Source organism: Chelonia mydas, chromosome 2 (genome assembly GCF_015237465.2).
Source record: "Chelonia mydas isolate rCheMyd1 chromosome 2, rCheMyd1.pri.v2, whole genome shotgun sequence".
Lineage (NCBI taxonomy): Eukaryota > Metazoa > Chordata > Testudines > Cheloniidae > Chelonia > Chelonia mydas.
The window spans coordinates 82,972,482-82,990,592 of record NC_057850.1 but is presented as its reverse complement, the minus strand read 5'-3'; the positions used below and the strand labels follow the sequence as shown (position 1 = coordinate 82,990,592).

At 44.3% G+C, this 18,111-nt stretch overlaps 1 protein-coding gene across 4 annotated transcripts in view; it reads left to right on the top strand.

Moving 5' to 3' along the window:
• Positions 1-18,111, top strand: part of MYOM1 (myomesin 1) — a 108,767-nt gene that overhangs the window by 31,067 nt on the left and 59,589 nt on the right. For all 4 annotated transcript variants that reach the window (XM_043538796.1, XM_037892796.2, XM_043538795.1 and 1 more), the window contains exons 6-12: positions 2,081-2,173; positions 5,484-5,572; positions 5,700-5,762; positions 6,725-6,889; positions 7,504-7,665; positions 14,046-14,187; positions 16,374-16,573. In XM_043538796.1, the coding sequence (XP_043394731.1) occupies positions 2,081-2,173; positions 5,484-5,572; positions 5,700-5,762; positions 6,725-6,889; positions 7,504-7,665; positions 14,046-14,187; positions 16,374-16,573 (914 nt within the window). The remainder of the gene's footprint in view (positions 1-2,080; positions 2,174-5,483; positions 5,573-5,699; positions 5,763-6,724; positions 6,890-7,503; positions 7,666-14,045; positions 14,188-16,373; positions 16,574-18,111) is intronic.

Genomic DNA, 18,111 nt, shown 5'->3' with positions numbered 1-18,111 from the left:
CCCGATGAAGTGGGCTAGCGAAAGGATCTGAGTCCTCGCTCCCACTTCCTTTACCCAGTGGCCTCCCTGCCCTTGAGGACTCCCCTTCCACTCTCCTGTCTGGCAGAGTCCTCCTAACCCCAACAAGGCTGGGCCCAGGATTCCTGGGGGGCTCGACCCCCAATCCTGCTGTGGTCACCTAGGACAGGGGCTAGGGTGTCCCCACTCCGGGGTACTCTCTCTGCACTGGGCACTTCTCTGACCATTACATACAATTTAAAGCAAATGCAAGTTATTTAATCAACAATTAATTTAAAAAAGAATAAGGAAAAATGGGAAAGGTTAAAGGAAACACATCACCCTGCTCTGTGGCAGGGAACATCACAAACAGTGTCTCTGGGATGTCAGGGCAGTTCACAGTCTGTTCCTTGTAAGTCCCAGGCCTTCTTCTCAGGCCCTGGCTGTGCTGCAGGGATGCTGTGGGTTGGACACTTGCTCTGGTGGTGGCCACCAGCTCTCAGGCTCTAAGTGGTAGGACCCTTCTTCCCAATGTTGCCCCCGCCCTGCCGGGGTTACGATCCAAGCCTGGCCTGCAGAGCCTCTTGGCTGAGGTGTCTCCCTGTGCTGGGCCCGCTGCCCAGGGTCCCCCTCACTCTCCCCAGCTGCTCACCGCACCCAGCTCCTGACTGCTCCAGCCCCAGCTCCACCACTCGTTCTCAGCACTGCTGCTGCTGCTGCTCTGCCTCCAGCTCCCTGGGCTGCCTCTTTGGCCCCTCTGGCTCCGGTTGCTACAGCTCTGCTCCCAGGACAGGTCTGCTCTGCAGGCTGCTTCTGTGACTGCTCCCAGCACTGACCTGCTTCCTGGGCTTCTTTTCTGGCGCCTCTGGCTCTGGTTGCTGCAGCTTTGCTCCCAGGGCAAGTCTGCTCTCTCTGGGCTGTGCCTCTAGCTTTGGAGCTGCAGCTCTGCTCCCAGGACAGGATTCTCTCTCTCTGGGCTGCTTTTCTGGTCCCTTTGGATCTGGCACAGCTCTGATACCCAGCTTAGCTCCTGCTTTCTCCTTAGCTCATCTCCATTCTGCCTGACCCAGGCAAATCCAGCTCACACGGAGGAGGGGACCTCCCTGGCCTCTTGACTCCCTGATTAGCCTGCCTGCCCTGTCATTCAGGCTGACCTGGAGCACTAGCTTCTCCCCATTGTTCCTGGGAGCTGTCAGTCTCAGGGTCCTGATTCCCCATTGACCTTTCCCCCTTTTTAGTACTGGGAGCTAGCAACTAAGACACCCCCACTGAATGTTAGTAAGGGGGCAACAGTCCCCTTCCACAATATAGTTGGGAAGCACCACTAGCTAGTCCAGGGAAGAAGTGATGGCAGGTGGATCCACTGTTACGTAGATCTTCTGATCATTGTTCCCTGTAAGACAGGATACTAGAATAGCAGGGCAACAGTGCCCATCAAACAACTCTGGTCTTGCACACAATCTGAGAGATAGGACTCCTTCACCCCCGATCCCTGTGGAATGCCCTTTGCACCAAACCCATCTCCTTAGACTTTGCACTGAGAGGAAGATCAGACTGAAAATTAATGGGACTTGTGATGGTAACTCACTTAAGCATTTTTGAAAACCCCACACTTACCCTTTGTCCATAGGTTTGCTGGTGTGGGTAATGTCTGTTATTCCAAACAGTAGGAAGACTTGAAAGGCAACTTTCAATATAAGGGTTGATTAGCAGAGATAGCTTTGGCTTGATCTGTTTCAAAAGTGATTTAAAAACACTATTATACTGGTTTCCCAAATGAAATAAGCTATACTGGAAGAGGGGCTTTTTTGTGGGTATAACTGAGTCTACCTGGGGGTTAATACCACCATAGATTGGTAACATAAGTTTTAAGTGTAGTCTAGGCTTTAGACTGAATATTTGGTGGTGTAGGGAGCCACAGAGTTGTTATTGTCATTGATATATAGAGGTCTGAAATATCTCACTTGTGGCTCTGCTACTCATTAATAATATGGTATAGATTGTAACCAATACCAAGCATTTGCCCTTTTATTGTAAATGATTTACACTTCAGATTACTATATTCTATTTTTTTGTTCCATAGGTACAAGAACAATGTGCCCATCAATGTGCATACTCACCCTGGCAAGTATATCATTGAAAGTCGATATGGGATGCACTCACTGGAGATTAACAAGTAAGGGAGTACCAGATAATTAAATGATTTCAGTAAAAATGTTACTGTTGATTTACCACTGCCTAGTGTGTGTGTGTGTGTGTGTGTGTCTCTTGGGAGTCGAGGGATAAGAGCCACCAAATTGGTACAGTTGAGCAGAATAGTGTCTCCTAAAAATGCAAGAAGCTCTGGTTTTCATCTATCAAGGATAAGCAGTCTTCCTAAGTGAGTTATAGCTGGATTGTAGTTCAATTTATAGTTGAGTCATAAATACTTGGGCTACTTTTGATAACCTCTGCCACCTTCTTCTCCTCCCATTTACAGTATAAACATGATAAATAATATTGTGCAGGCTTACAGTTGTGACAAGTACAATATTTGATGATTTATTTAGCTCTATTTTCAAATACAAATCTTGGGCGTTAGTCTTACAGAAACGAACAGCATTGGGCGCCACGCACACAGACATAAGAAGGGTTTTAGCAATATTCCTCATCCAAATAGGAAATTTTTTGCAGTTGCCTGTATTCAAGAAAAATTGAAACATGGAGACCTCTTTGTAATGTGAGCTCCTTGAGTGATCAGTTCTGCCTTCAGCATTCAAGTGCCTACTTTAGGTGCCTAAGTGCTGATTGGAGCATACAGATGTGAGATTTGGACATCCTAGTAAGATTCTCACATTTGAAAATGGAGTTTACAGAGTTCACCAAACAGTTCTCATAGGTCCCACATTAGATCTCTCTGCGGGATATTATAACATGGACAACATCCCTGGGATAATAATAAGTACCTTTGTTTTTTTTTTCTACTTCTTCTATTCATTGATTCTCATCCTGAACTTCAAAGAGACATTTTAAAATAATTATTCCTCCAGTAGATAGGATTTGAGTCCTGGAGAAACTTAATATTTACTAACAATACCAGTTAGAAATACTTATCTCTTCAACATTATGTTCCCAATGGTTTTAACCTGTTTATATATTTAATTCAGCTTATTTCTTATTTCTTGCGCTAGCTTATTTGAATCTTAAACAATTGTTTGAACATCTAGGCAAGGTTTTTTATTTGTTTATCTTTACTTTCCATATCCACATAATGGAGAAAAGTATTAGTATGTTAATTAAATAAAGAAACACGCACACACTCCTTGCACATCGTACCAGGTGAAATTCAGAGAATTTGCTCAAATGAATAAAAGTGAACCTTCCCTGGGCTCTTTGGCATCTGTAAAACATCTGGGAAGATGCTGAGCTCCTCCCAATGAAAGCTGAAAGTATTTAGCACATCACAGTATCAAACCATTTGTAAGGAATACTGGATCTGATTCTTCTCTTATTATATCAGGAGTGAATCAGTTTGGTTAAATGGTGTTGTATTGATGTAAAAACTAGTGAGGGGAGAATTAAGCACCTTCTTCACAATAATCTAGGGCTTGATCTTGTTTCCATTGAAGTCAATGGGAGTTCATGAATATGGACTAAGTAAAAATGGATAGGAAGGGGAATAAGTAGCTCAGCATTTGGCCCAGTGTGAGTATGGGCTGAGTGAGTACTAACCAAATACTAGGTAAGGACCTCAGGATTGCATCCCAAAACTTTTCAGAGTACAATTTAGTAGATTCTTTACTGAGATGCTTTGACTGGCAAAACAAAACTGTGCTTAACTGTAGTGAAGTTCTACTGTGAAGAAAAATGTCAGCAAGGTACAGTTTTAGTTAGGAAATTTAATTAGGAGCCTGCGGAAAGGTTTAAAGAATTAAGAAACAAAGAAACCCTATAAAGACCACTTTTCTTTCTTTCACTGCCTCAGACCCTTCAATAACCACTCAGCCTCTTCCCTGTCCCCACCATTCAGTTAATTCCCTGAATCCTTTTAAATTCCCTGCTGCTCTCCAATCGCTCTGGAAGAGTTTCTGCTGGCCTCTGGCCTCTACTGAATTCTACTTTGTGCTCTCTGGACTAAGTGCTCCAGAGAGTATGACATTTGAATTCAGCACAGACAAGGACAAAACAGATGGAATATGATTGGTGTTTGGACATGATCAGTAAAGTTGTGTGAAGGGTGAACTGGGGAACTAACTGGATGTTTGCATGGACGGAATAGGTGCTACGGAAGGGTTTGAAGAAGGGAAAGAGGAATGGGGATCTAATAAGAAGTTATAGGTAAGACTCCGTGTTTGTCACAGAGATCACAGAAGTCATGGATTCTGTGACTTCTGCAGAGGCCCATGTGGATGGCCTGGGAGAGGCCTGAGCAGTTTGGGCAGCCCCTGGGCCAGTTGCACTGGCTGCTGCTGGGGCAGTCTCGGGGCCCCCGCAGCAGTAGGAGTTTGGGTGTGGGGGGGGACTCAGAGCTGGGGGTTGGGGTGCGGGACGGTGCTTATCTGGGAGGGAGGGGCTCCCCAGAAGGGCGACAGGAGCTTTGCTCACTCAGCTCCTAGCTCCACATGCTGCCTCCGCCCGCAGGCACCGCCCCTGCAGTTCACATTGGCAGTGGTTCCCAACCAATGGGAGCGGCAGAACTGGGACTTGGGGCGGAGCAGAGGCAGCACATGGAGCTAGGAGCTGGAGGTCGCTGCTTCTCAGGAGTTAGGTAGGAAGCCTGCTCCAGCTCCACCAACACCCCCCCTCCAGCACCTGCGGGGTCTCCGGGCCACCTCCCCTAGCACCTGTGGTGCCCCCCAAACAGCCCCCCCACCCCAAATTTTAGTACAGAGTATATAGTAAAAATCATGGTCAGGTCACGGGCCGTGAATTTCTGTTTACTGCCCAGGACCTCTCCATTACTCTTACTAAAAATACTCATGACTAAAACGTAGCCTTAGTTATAGGTAAGAAAGCACAGCCATGCTGGTTGCTGAAGAGAATGAAGGAGGGAGATAAGCAAGTCATACAAGTGAATCCAAGCATAATGAACATTCAAGTTCAAGTCATTATTGAGGATGGGTAAAGGTTCAAGCAAATTTACTTTTAAGACCAATTCACTTCTTCTAGTTAATGAGTAAAGGAGGCTTGTGCTTTCAAAAAATCTCATAAGGACCCATCCTGCACTCCTCACTCATGGCCTGCTTCAAAATCCATTTAAATCAATGACCTTCTAAGTTTAATCGGGTGTAATTTATATTGACTTCAATCGGAATTTTACCTGAGTAAGGTTTAGGTCCCTTGTTAACTGAATCAGAGAGAAAAGCATTTAAATCAACACTGAGTAACCATTTGCTATATTACGTTGTGAAAATAATGTTTAGAAAATGATGTTTTGATATCAGACATAGATCCTAGAAATGTCAAAGAGTACTAGGTACCCTGCCTAATCATTTGCATCATTTCAGATGTGATTTTGAAGACACCGCTCAGTATCGAGCTTCTGCCATGAATGTTAAAGGAGAACTTTCAGCTTATGCTTCCCTTGTGGTAAAGAGTAGGTTTGCAGGACATATTTCCTTTGATTTTTCTTTGAGGGGGCACATTAAAAATTCTGTTTACATGGCTCAAAGTGCTGATTACTTCTAGGCAATTGGTGACTAGAGTTGTTCTCTTTTTTATAGGATATAAGGGAGAGTTTGATGAAAGTTATTTTCATGCTGGAACTGTTACCATGCCTCTCAGCTGTAAGTTCAAAAAATGTGTTTGCCTGACCTAATCCTTTTAAAATTGTGACATTGTGACAAAACAACCGAGGAGATTATTTGGTGACACTGTTTAGAAACAAAATGGGTCTGATTTAGAAGCTCTGAGCAGCCGCAACTTTAGTTGAAGTTAGTGAGAGCAGCAGATGCTCAGCACCTCTGAAAATCAGACCCTGTAAGATATAAACTGGTTATCTCTTGGTGTCCACAGCAATTTTTGTTTATTTTACAACTGTCTACTGTACTTATCAGTTGGAATAGTGAGATAGATACTGATACATACTTTGTGTTTATACCTTTGGCATTACACTTAGATCTGGAATATAAACGATCAAAGAAAGAGGTGGAAGCCTCATCCTTGAAATCTGTAAGACTAGACTGGATAAAACATTAGAGGACAGTCTTGCATTGGCTTCATGGGAGGGACTGAATGACTTGATAGCTTTTGTTCATCTCTAACTTCTGTGATTTCATGATTTCAGGAGGACAAGTAATAGAGATCAAATAGTCAGAACCCGAAGTTAAGTATTCTAGGTATAAGTAATCAGTGGGACAGATCCTCAGCTGGTATCCAACTAGCTCTACCAAAACTAATGGGGATATGCTGATTTATACCAGCTGAGGATCTGGCCTTACACTGAGAATTACTTTAAAGGTTTACATAAGTACATTGAAGTTTGAGGAGCTGTAGCAATGTTGCTCACCTAAATAATGTATATTGGACCTGCCTTTGCAAGGTGCTGGGAGCTCTGTATTTGGAAGATTTGAAAGAGGGATTTGGGGTGTTTTTATTATTATTATTGTGACAATGTAGTAATAATGTGCGGGATCTGCTATAAAAATATAGAAGGTGCAATTTATATACAGTAGCTTTTGCTGGTTTTTGTCATTTATCCCTACAAAAGGATAAAAAATTAAATAATCAGACAATTTTCTTTACACAGTTGGTGTTAGCCCCCATGGCTATGCTTCCAAGTTTGAAATCCACTTTGTTGACAAGTTTGAGGTATCCTTTGGGAGAGAAGGAGAGACAATGAGTCTGGGTTGTACGGTTATCATTCATCCCGACATTAAGCGCTTCCACCCAGAGATCCAGTGGTATAGGAATGGTAAGCACATATTACAAGATGAATTTTAAACTTGTCTGACAGAGAGCTTCATTCCCTTTCATATCCAATTGAAGAATGAAAAGAGGAAATATAAGGGTACATTATAGCTGTAAGATATGGTATAAAAATGAGAGAGAAATGTTAACGATTTTTTTTCAAAATTTTCCCTTTTTAAAATTTTTTTTAAAAATGGCAACATTTTGAAATGCAAAAAATTTCAATTAGCTCTACAGTTGGTCAAAAATGAGGGGAAAAGTTTGGGAAAATATTTTTGAATTTTTCCCATTTCTTTTCAATATTTTTAAATCTGAAACATTTCAACCAGCTGTAGTATTTATATAGCCATTCAGTGCTTGTGACTTTTGTTATTCATTGATATGCTGAAATCTCTCTTTACTGATCACTCCAGAGACTGAGAAAAATCAGTTGCTTAATGGAATTAGATCACTAAAGTCAGTTTAAAATTGGTATGAGAGAAGAATTAAGGATATTTTTGTGATTCTCTTTTAGGACAGGAAGTTGTCTAGTAAGGATGATCTCTTGTACAGGTTTCATTGTATTTAGGAATAGATTCAATTCAGTCATCTCTCATTATAGAACTCTCTAATTTCTAGGTGTTCTTATTACACCATCCAAGTGGGTCCAGATGCATTGGAGTGGGGAGCGGGCTACGTTAACCCTTGCTCATGCTAACAAGGAGGATGAGGGTCTTTACACTCTTCGTGTGATCATGGGGGACTACTATGAACAATACAGTGCTTATGTCTTTGTTCAAGGTAAGATCTGGTGATGTTACCCTATGAAGAAAGCAGGATAACTAAAAAAAGTGAGGAGAAATCAATCTCATTAATTTCCAGCTTTTTTTTTTTTCCAAATGAAAACAGTGAAACTATTGAAAACTGTGAGATGCTTTTAAAGAGCTGGTTAATAAACATGGACAAAATGCTGTGACACTGAAGAAATGTCAGTTGTTTAGCATTATAATTTCCCATTATTGTCGTATGGAAAACTTGATAAGATTCCTCATATCTGGGTGGTACCGCCGTGTATTTGAGGGTCTTTGGACCCTCCTGATAGCACAGGGGCAGGCAAACTTTTTGGCCTGAGGGCCACATTGGGTTTCCAAAATTTTGTGGAGGGACAGTTATGGGAGGCTGTGTCTCCCCAGACAGCCAGGCGTGGCCTGGTCCCCGCCTTCTATCTGACCCCCCAACTTCTCGCCCCCTGACGGCTCCCCCGGGACTCCTGCCCCATCCAACCCCCCCTGTTCCCTGTCCCGTGATGGCCCCCCCGGGACTCCTGCCCCATCCACCACCCCCTCCTCCCTGTCCCCTGACCATCCCCGGACCCTCCACCCCTGACTGCGCACTGCCACCCCATCCAACCCCCCCCCCATTCCTGACTGCCCCCCGGGGCCTCTGCCCCTGTTCCTCGCCCTCTGACCGCCCCAACCCCATCCACATCCCCACCCCCTGACCACCACCCCGAACTCCCCTTCCCCCTATCCAACCCCCCACTGCTCCCTGCCCCCTTACCACGCTGCCTGGAGCACTGATGACTGGTGGCGCTACAGCCGCGCCGCCCAGAGCACCGGGTCAGGCCGTGGCTCTGCAACGGTGCTGCCCGGCCGCCCAGAGCATTGCTCCAGAGACGCAGCACGCTGAGGCTGCGGGGGAGGGGGAACAGCAGGGGAGAGGGGCCGGGGGCTAGCCTCCCGGGCCAGGAGCTCAGGGGCAGGAGGGTCCCGCGGGCCAGATGGGGCCTGCGGGCCATAGTTTGCCCACCTCTGTGATAGCACCATTATTCATATGAAGAAATTCACTGATGCAGTTATACAACCCTTTGACCATAGTAGTCTGTGGACAGTGATGAGCACTAATGATAAAGAGGAGAAACCCAGGTTACAAATTATGAATGTATTATTTTGGCCATTTTGTTGCTAACTACAGCCCATTGTTTTGACTAAGATGCTGTACAATAACTCTCTGGCTCTCTTTAACAGACAGTGCAATAAGTTAATGTACATTAGCAAGTTTAGGAGGCAAGTAAAGTGTAGAAGTTTATTTAAAATTCAAAACCCACTAAAAGATTAGTTTTCTGTCTTGGTTTTATATGCTTGTACATTGATAAACTTCCTAGATTTTCTCTTAGAGAGAATGTCCCTTTAAAAAGAGCCTTGATTATCAAATTTCACTGGTCCATGCACTGATTCTATATCTGTCTCAGCTGCTGAAGGCAGCTGAAGTGTGTAATGCTAATCCTAAAGGCTCTGGAAATTCTTGGCTCTCTGAACATGCCCAGAATGGCGCCACTTTGCCAAATATAGCAGAACCTAGCGATATGCAGATTACAGCCTGCTTGGAGATCATGACTAAAGCAGTCGTGCTCACAAATTGTAGAAAGAAGCCATCAAAATGTTTGTTTGTGACCTCACAACAAAGTAGAAAGATGGGAACAGACATATCAACAGACATGTGTTGGTATATACATAAATTATCATTTTTGTTACTATTGCATCTCTTGGATGAGACAGAGAATTTAGGTCTTAACCAATTGTGACCATTAAAGGTCACATAGCACTTTTTGCAAGAGTATGGATGTAGCTTTGGTATCTTGGCAAATTCAAATTAGGTGAATTACAGTCTCGCTTATTTAAATTCCCCCTACAGTTTCAATTGGATAATACATACTTCACTTACTGTCCTAAACAGTTGTGTAATGATGCTACATACAGTTCATCAGCTGCCGTATTTACTCTGAAGTGGTTGCCCTTATAAAAATCTCCATCTAGAGGCCCCCAACTTGTGAGGGTCAGGCCTCTATTGTAAGTGATTAGTAAAGGTTCTGAAGTGTTTTGTGAGCCTTCTATACTACTGTACAGTGGTCACCATTAGCAAGTCAGCATTTGCTAACAGGCAGTAGGGTTCAAATTCTGGCCCCATTGAAATCAGTGGGAGTTTTACCTCAGTTATTTCCTAATCTAACTACTGGAGAGGAAGTGTCGTACTTCAGATACCACTATTTGTAGGGCCCTACCAAATTCAAGGTCCATTTTTGTAAATTTCATGGTTGTAGCATTTTTAAAATCTTGAATTTCACGGTTTCAGATATTTAAATCTTAAATTTCACAGTGTTGTAACAACCAGGAGTATGTATTTTTAAAACCAGCAAAATATAAACATGTAAAGCGCTTAAGACTCAGTTGTTTCTCAGACTGGGGGTCCCAACCAAAAAGGAGGTTGCAAAGCTATTGTAGGGGGGCAGTGGTATTGCCACCCTTTCTTCTGCACTGCCTTCAGAGCTCAGTGCCAAAGAGCGGCGGCTTCCGGCCCAGTGCCTAGCTCTGAAGGATGCACCCCATCAGCAGCAGCACAGAGGTAAGGGTGGCATGTTATGGTGGCAGCCGTACTGCCATCCTTACTTCTGCGCTGCTGGTGGTGGTGGTGCTGCCTTCAGATCTGGGCGCCTGACCAGCAGCTTCTGCTCTCCAGCTGCCCAGCTCTGAAGGGTAGGGCAAAAGTACACAGAAGTCCAGATTTCACGGGGTGAGACCAGATTTCATGGTCTGTGACACGTTTTTCATGGCTGTGAATTTGGCAGTGCCCTAACTATGTGTAAATATTGGCAATTAAAGGCTTTTAAATGTTGACCGCTAGACGTACATTGAAGATTTACTATTATTGCTATTAATAATTTTTATTATTGAGTTATATTTAATGGATTATGTATTGTGTAAATAGTAGTTTTTAAAGATAACACCAATGCTGTGATAGAACAGGAAAAAAATCATATAGAAGCCAGGCTCAGTAACACTGGCATAGTTCCAAAACCTCCAGAATTGCAAGGAATACCTGCAAGGAAATACAGTGTAATATCGTCTTTTCCAAAGCTTTAATTTAGAGTGCTGAATAATCTTTTTGTGTTGTTGTTTTGGAGCTAGAAAGAATAAGGATTGGAAACTTATTATAAATAAGATCATTATAATGAATGATATAAAATGCTATAATACCCTCGGATCCAGCAGTTTTAAAACTTTTGACTCTAGATAGTGTAAAAAATGTTTACTTAGCAGAGATATACTGTTTTCCTTCAAGTGTGAGGCTCCTTTTTGTCTAGCCCTAACCCATGCCCCTGTCCTGTGAAGTAGCTCACAACAGGACTGGGAAAATGCCAGGAGTAATTGGACAAGTTGATGTTGATCTAGAAAGAAACAATGCCTCTTCTATGAAAACCTGTCACATGGACTTCTTGGAAAGGTTACAAAATGTTTATTTTCCCCACAAATATGCTAATAAACATACAGCTACACAAACAAGTCATGTCCCACAAATGAGGATACAGCTGCATAAACAATTTCAGCCCCCCTATACCTAGCACTGCACTTCAGCATTTAAAGTTTTAGATAAGGTTTTCCTAAAAACAGACTCCACAGAATCAAAATCAGGGCTCCTCTGACACATAGGCCCAGACATGTAACAAACATTTGACAGGAAGTACATATATACCCTTCAATTTATTTTCCAAAATGAGTCTGTCTAAAGTACTAATAGATAGACCTCAAAGGGTCTTTCTTGATAAGCATCCTTGTGATTATCTGAATTCCTTGTGCCTAAATGTCCTCCCATTTATTCTGGATTTGCACTGTTGACTTCAGTGTATTTACTCCTGATTCACACCAGTGGAAGTGAGACCAGAATCAAACCCCTTCAGTCAGTTCGGGGTTTACAATGGCACCAAAGGCACAGGGGCGCCAGGTCCATACTGGGAAGGGACCCATTACAGACCTGTCTAACCCATCCACATGGCTGGGTCTGGCCCCTTGCCCAGGGCAGTCTAGCACCCAGGTCTTGCTGCCCAGCACCCAGGCTCTGCCATGTGGGCTGGGCAGGGCTGCTGGCTGGTGGGCGTAGCCAGGCCAGGTGAGCTCTCAGGAGTTACGTCCCAGGGGTCTACCTAGCTCCCCAGTGCGGCTCCAGCTCCGAGCTGTCTCTGCTATCCACCACCTGTGGGGCACCACCTGCCCACCTGGGACCGGTGCAGAGGCTGGTCTGGTCTCTGCCAGCTGGGGGAGTAGCGCGGGGGGGCTTGGCTGGGCTCTGTCAGGCAAGTGGGTCCTGAGGGTGCCAGCCTGGACAGGCCCACTCCTGTTGCGGCCTGGCTGATCGCACTGCTCCTGAGGGGCCAGAACGCTCCCCGCCCCGGGACGGGCCCTGGCTGCACTGCTGATTCAGCCCAGCAGACTCGGTCACCTCCCAGCAGGGCCAGTGAATGCGGCCAGGGGGCAGGGCACAGGGGAGTGGGTCTCTGGGGCCTGTGGCTGGGCAGCGGATGGGTGCAGGAGGTTTGTGTATTTTGGGACACTAGGTAGTGGGGAGTCTGTGAGGGGGGCGTGGGCAGTGGGGGATGGTTGTGTGTTTTGGGGTGCAGGGCATAGGGGAACCTGTGGGGGGGGTGCTGGGCAGTGGGAGGTGGGGGAGGTCTGTGTGTTTTGTGACACTGGGCTGTGGGGGAGTCTATGTTGGGTGCTGTGCAGTTGTGGTGGTGGGGCTGTGGGTGGGGCACTGGGGGGGGGTCTGTGGATGGGGGGATGCTGGGCGTGGTGGTGGAGGTTTGCAAGGTGTTGTGCAGTTGTGCTGGGGGGGTCTGTGGGGAGGGGGTCTCTGGGTCAGGGGGGCGCCGGATATAGGGGCTTGTTGGGTGGGTCTGGGTATGTGGGCACTGGGCATAGGGGGCAGGGAGGCACTGGGAAGGGATGCAATGTGGTATGTGGCACAAGCCCGCCCCTGAGGGAAAGGGGCGCACTGGCAGCACAGGGCCAGGCAGGCCAGTGTGCGTCTGGTGGCTGCCAGTTTGTAAACGGTGCCCTCATGCTGGGCTGGGCCCAATTGTCCCCAACCAGCCCTTCACTCCGGGGACTGACCCCTCCCGTCTCCCCACGCCATGCCTCATTGCCGCCATGGGGGCCCACAAATATGTTTGACACAGGGCCCACAAAAGGTTTATCCGGCCCTGCCTTCAGTCTGAAAAAATTGGGCTGGAAAGCTCAAGAGAATAAGTTTCTTATGCCAGGCCCAGTGATTCCTGCCTCTTAGTGGACTGAATATCCTACAAGAATAGCTTTTCTTCCAAGCCCAGCTAGATCAAGGAATGAAGGGAGGGTGCGGGGGGGTTTGAAAATGAGAAAGGAAATAAGAAATTGCCATTTATATTCACTTTTTGAATGAAAAAGTTTTCATTCAGAAGTTTTCAAATTTCAAAGAATGGCTTGGACTGAGTTTGGGATTGGTTTCTGGTTTTTTATTTTATCCAGCCTTCTTATGGAATCCATCAATGTTTCTGTTATCCTTCCTAGATAACACACCACAGTTCATCCATCTAAAATAGAGTTGTGTGTCGTAACAAAATACATCCTCTCCCGCACCCCACAAGTTCAGGAGTCTAGCAAACAAGCATTTCATGAAGATGATTGTTTCCAGGGGCGGCCTGGTTAAAACCATACCTTTTAAGGGGGGCACTCTGTCTACCCAGCTGTAGCTGGGGTTGGGGGTGGGGTGGGGGGTCTGAGACCTAATAACATTTCATCAACTTGTAATTTCATCATAAAACATGTCAGTGAGCTCACAAAAGTGTACTGTATCACTTTTTGTCCTTGAAAACTACAACACTCTAGATCCAAACAACATTGCCTGAGCTACTGTCTAGTGCTAAGAGAATAGAGTTTGAGATTTTACTTCAATAAAGCAACAGGATGACATTTAATCACTCAATAGGTTTCACTTGAAGTATGGCAGCATCTTAATCAAGATGCAAGATTCCTGATGTGGTTTGTTTTAGAGGGCCTCGATCACTGGGTGTTAGTAAATATTGATAAAAGAAAAAGAAATCTATAATAATAAGGAAGACATAGGACCCAATCCTGGTCCCACTGAAGTGAGTGGTAAAACTTTCATTGGTTTCAATGGGAACAAAGTTTGGCTCTTAAAGAGTAACCAGTGAGCTGTAGCTCACAAAAGCTTATTCTCAAATAAATTTGTTAGTCTCTAAGGTGCCACAAGTACTCCTTTTCTTTTTGCGGATACAGACTAACACGGCTGCTACTCTGAAACTTGAAAAAACTGTGACTCAGATTTAAAAATGTAAATCTCCATCTTCATAGATGCAGATGCTGAAATGCCAGGAGCCCCAGCTTCACCACTGGATGTTGAGTGCTTGGATGCTAACAAAGATTATGTCATCGTCTCCTGGAAACAACCTGCTGTTGATGGAGGAAGTCCCATCCTTGGATACTTTATTGATAAGTCAGTATTTATGTCAAACTATACCTACTACTGTATTGCTGATCATTGTTATTCAACAGCCTAATAATAATTTAGTGGCATAAAATGTGATATCGTCATTTGTAGCTCTTCTTGATAGCTACAAATGCTGCTTTTCTATTTCAGATTCAGACTCCTAGGGCCTAATTTTATTTCCACTAAGTTTAGTGGGAGTTGGATTGGGCCCTTAATTATTTAGGAAATAATCTTGTGAGTTGCTCCTTACCCTGTACTCCCCCTGATTTCAGTGGGAGTCGAGTCCTCAGTACCATGCAGACAGTCCTGGGTAATTTGCAGAATCAGGTCCTTAATGTGTCAGCCTGGGATTCCTTCTGCAGTATTGCCAACCCCAAGTATTCAAAAATTATGTCAAGCACCAAAAAATCATTATATTGGCTTTCAGATAATACATGCTGAGTTCTTTGTATTTGCCTCTTGGTTTCTGAACCTTTGGGGTGCGCTCAGACCATGTTGCCAATCTTTTCTCTGCAAATTACTTTTTAAAAGAATGAAAGCTGAGATGCTCACATAATGTGATGAGTCATTTCTGAGTTACCCCAGAGCCTGTTTAAACCTAAGTCATCCCTGATCCAGAGAGCGTGATGAGTCATCAGAGGCAATTTGCTGCAGGTCTTGTGATAGGGCCCATGCCATTCGACCAGGGTTCAGACATGGACCCACCCACGTGATCCCAAAGCAGGTACATAAGCTCCTAAGCGAGGCAGTCTCGCCACTCTCTTCAACATTATTACCTGGCTAGGAGCATTCTCATGGCCTAGTAGTTCTGACAGCCTGCCTATGCTCCTGCTGTAGCTCGTCCCTGTTTCCACACTAGCCAGTCCCTGCTTCAACCTGTGTCTGCTTCTGCCTCACCCAGCCACCCAGCTATTCTGACATGTAATCACAGGATACCAGGAGTAGGGCTTTACGGAATACACCAAATATTGTAAGACTCCTGATAAAATCATGAGAGTTGGCAACACTAATCAGTGATTGAATGTTGCTTATTCAGAAGTGTGTATAAGGATTTATAATGAGAGACCTAGACTGTGGGGCAGGTCTAAGTATATCAATAAGTTCAATTCAATCACATATTCTTTTGGTTATTTCAGAGGCAACAAAAATGTTAATGGAGCTGCTAGTTTATCTTCTTATTTATCATGTTCCTAGAAACTGGGAGGCCAGTGAAGATAGAGCTTTGTCTTGTTATATATCATGAGTACAGATGGGCTGGCTACAGCAGTGACAGATAAGACAAAATGAACCTGCATTGCTGGGTTTCTAATGAGACAAACTGGCTTTTCCATAACTGATTCCTCACAAGGAAAAAAGCTTCCTTCAGCCCATAGTTCAAGAATGAGAGAAGTGCAGAGTTTCTTTCAGCTTTAATGTGCATAGCACGAAACAAATTAATTAGATCACCAGCCTGGCTTCCAAAAATCCTCAGCCTCTCCTGAACACCTTCGCTGCTGTGAATTACATTTCTCTTCCCCAGAGACTCAGGTTATTGCCGCCTGGTAGGCTCACCAGCATTTTGCCATGGAACTACTGCTGGACAACTAAGCCTTGCTATGCACTGCTTGCAGTCACTGCCTCCCTTGATAATCCTGGCAGCACTCAATGTGCTGTCATGTCTGACTATATGCTAGAGGGTTTTTTACCCTATCCCATCTAGGTGCTGTGTGGGGTCCATCCACCTTGTCACAGAACACACAGCATATGTTTTTATGTCCCATGAAGCCAATTATATTTGCTGGATGTTCAGTAGAGGATGTAAATTTTCAGTGCAAAGGCGGAGGAGTTCATCGCCTATAAACAGGAAGGGGAGTTGTGTGTTTCATTTCCCATGCTGAATCTGAAACTCTCATTGAAAATCCTGAGGCACACTTTAAAGTGTTTAATCAGTGAATAGCGTTACGTTTCTTTTTCTCTATCTCAGGAAAGAAGCAATGCAGCTGCAGGGAGATTTAGTGCCAGCATTCACATAAAGCACTTGAGCCCTTAGCGCTTTGTGAGGGTGTTTTTATGTTGGCAAGATGTGAAGCTGCTAGGCAGGCTGGTAGGATCAACAATGTACATGAACAGCTGTTTGGAGTATTAGGGGTGTGTGCTCAGAGTTCTCTTTCTCTTTCCCTCTTCAGTTCTTCTTGAAATGTTTGTTTTTTCAGATGTGAGGTTGGCACCACTCACTGGTCCCAGTGCAATGAGACTCCGGTGAAGTTTGCTCGTTTTCCTGTCACGGGTTTGATAGAAGGTCGCTCCTATATATTTCGAGTCCGGGCTGTGAATAAAGCTGGAGTTAGCATACCGTCCCGGGTTTCTGAGCCTGTGGCAGCTCTGGATCCTGCCGACAGAGCTAGGCTTAGAAGTAAGAGTTTTTCAATATATTCCCTAAGACAACTAGGGGTACGCATATCGCCGGGGGCATGCAGAGGTCTTCCATGGGGTACATAAACTCATCTAGATATCTGCCTAGTTTTACAACAGGCTACATAAAAAGCACTAGCGAAGTCAATACAAACTAAAATTTCATATAGACAATTACTTGTTTATATTGCTCAATATACTATACATTGAAATGCAAGTACTATATTTATATTCCAAATGATAAAAATGAGAAAGTAAGCAATTTTTTGGTAATAGTGCACTGTGACACTTTCAAATTTTTATGTCTTTTATGTATTTTTGTAAGCAAGTAGTTTTTAAGTGAGGTGAAACTTGGGGTACGCAAAACAAATCAGACTCCTAAAAAGGGTAGATTAGTCTGGAAAGATTAAGAGCCACTGCCCTAAGAGGCTTAAGAAATTTTATCTCCTGCAAGAATATATGCACATTTGTTTTGTAAGCCCTCAAAGTTTCCACAAGAGGGAGCAATGCAAAAACAAAATATGTTTTGTAAACTTGGATTTACCAAGAAACCCCCCCAAGCTTGAAGGCTGAATCTTCTCACCAAAGCTTGTCTTCTGTTATCTGAAGTACAAAGCTGTGTACTTACAGGAAATTGAAAAAAGGAGCAGAGCAGTTGCCTGGAGAGTGCTGCTTTGGTTTTATTGGCAGATTCCATGAATAGTCTCTTGCTGTGTAGCAGGTAAGGGGGCCTAATTCTATCAAAGCCATGGAGTCACATCCACATAAAACGAGTAGGCCAGTGGATAATCAAGCTCAAACTCTTTACTTGAAAGTTAATGTTTTGTGAGTCACAGTCCTTATCCTGTGGACTGCCAGTTTTCCTCTTTCAGTGACAAAAAGGACTTCCAAGCACTGATGGTAGATTTTTATTTAAATGTTTATTTTTACTTCCAAGTATCCACCCCATGCTGAAACACAAGCCTAAAGTCCAGTTCTTCCCACTCCACTCTGAAGTTTTTGTAATTAAAACAAGTCAGGGCAAGGGAAATACTGTACTGTTTTCATTTGTTCAAATGGCATGCAGAGCCACAGGAGTGATGCCACAGGGGTTGCCAGCCAGTGCTGTAGTCAGATGATCAAAATACCCCACTTGAAATTTAAAAAAGGAAATGTTAGAGAAAGGCTCGGGCTCTAAAGGCTCAGGAAAGTTAATCGCCACCTTGCTCAGAGAGGAGTTCATAGAAATCATAGAATCATAGAATAACAGAGTTGGAAGGGACCTCTGGAGGCCATCTAGTCCAACCCCCTGCCCAGAGCAGGACCAATCCCAACTAAATCATCCCAGCCAGGGCTTTGTCAAGCCTGACCTTAAAAACTTCTAAGGAAGGGGATTCCACCACCTCCCTAGGTAACGCATTCCAGTCTTTCACCACCGTCCTAGTGAAAAAGTTTTTCCTAATATCCAACCTAAACCTCCCCCACTGCAACTTGAGACCATTACTCCTTCTCCTGTCATCTGCTATCACTGAGAATAGTCTAGATCCATCCTCTTTGGAT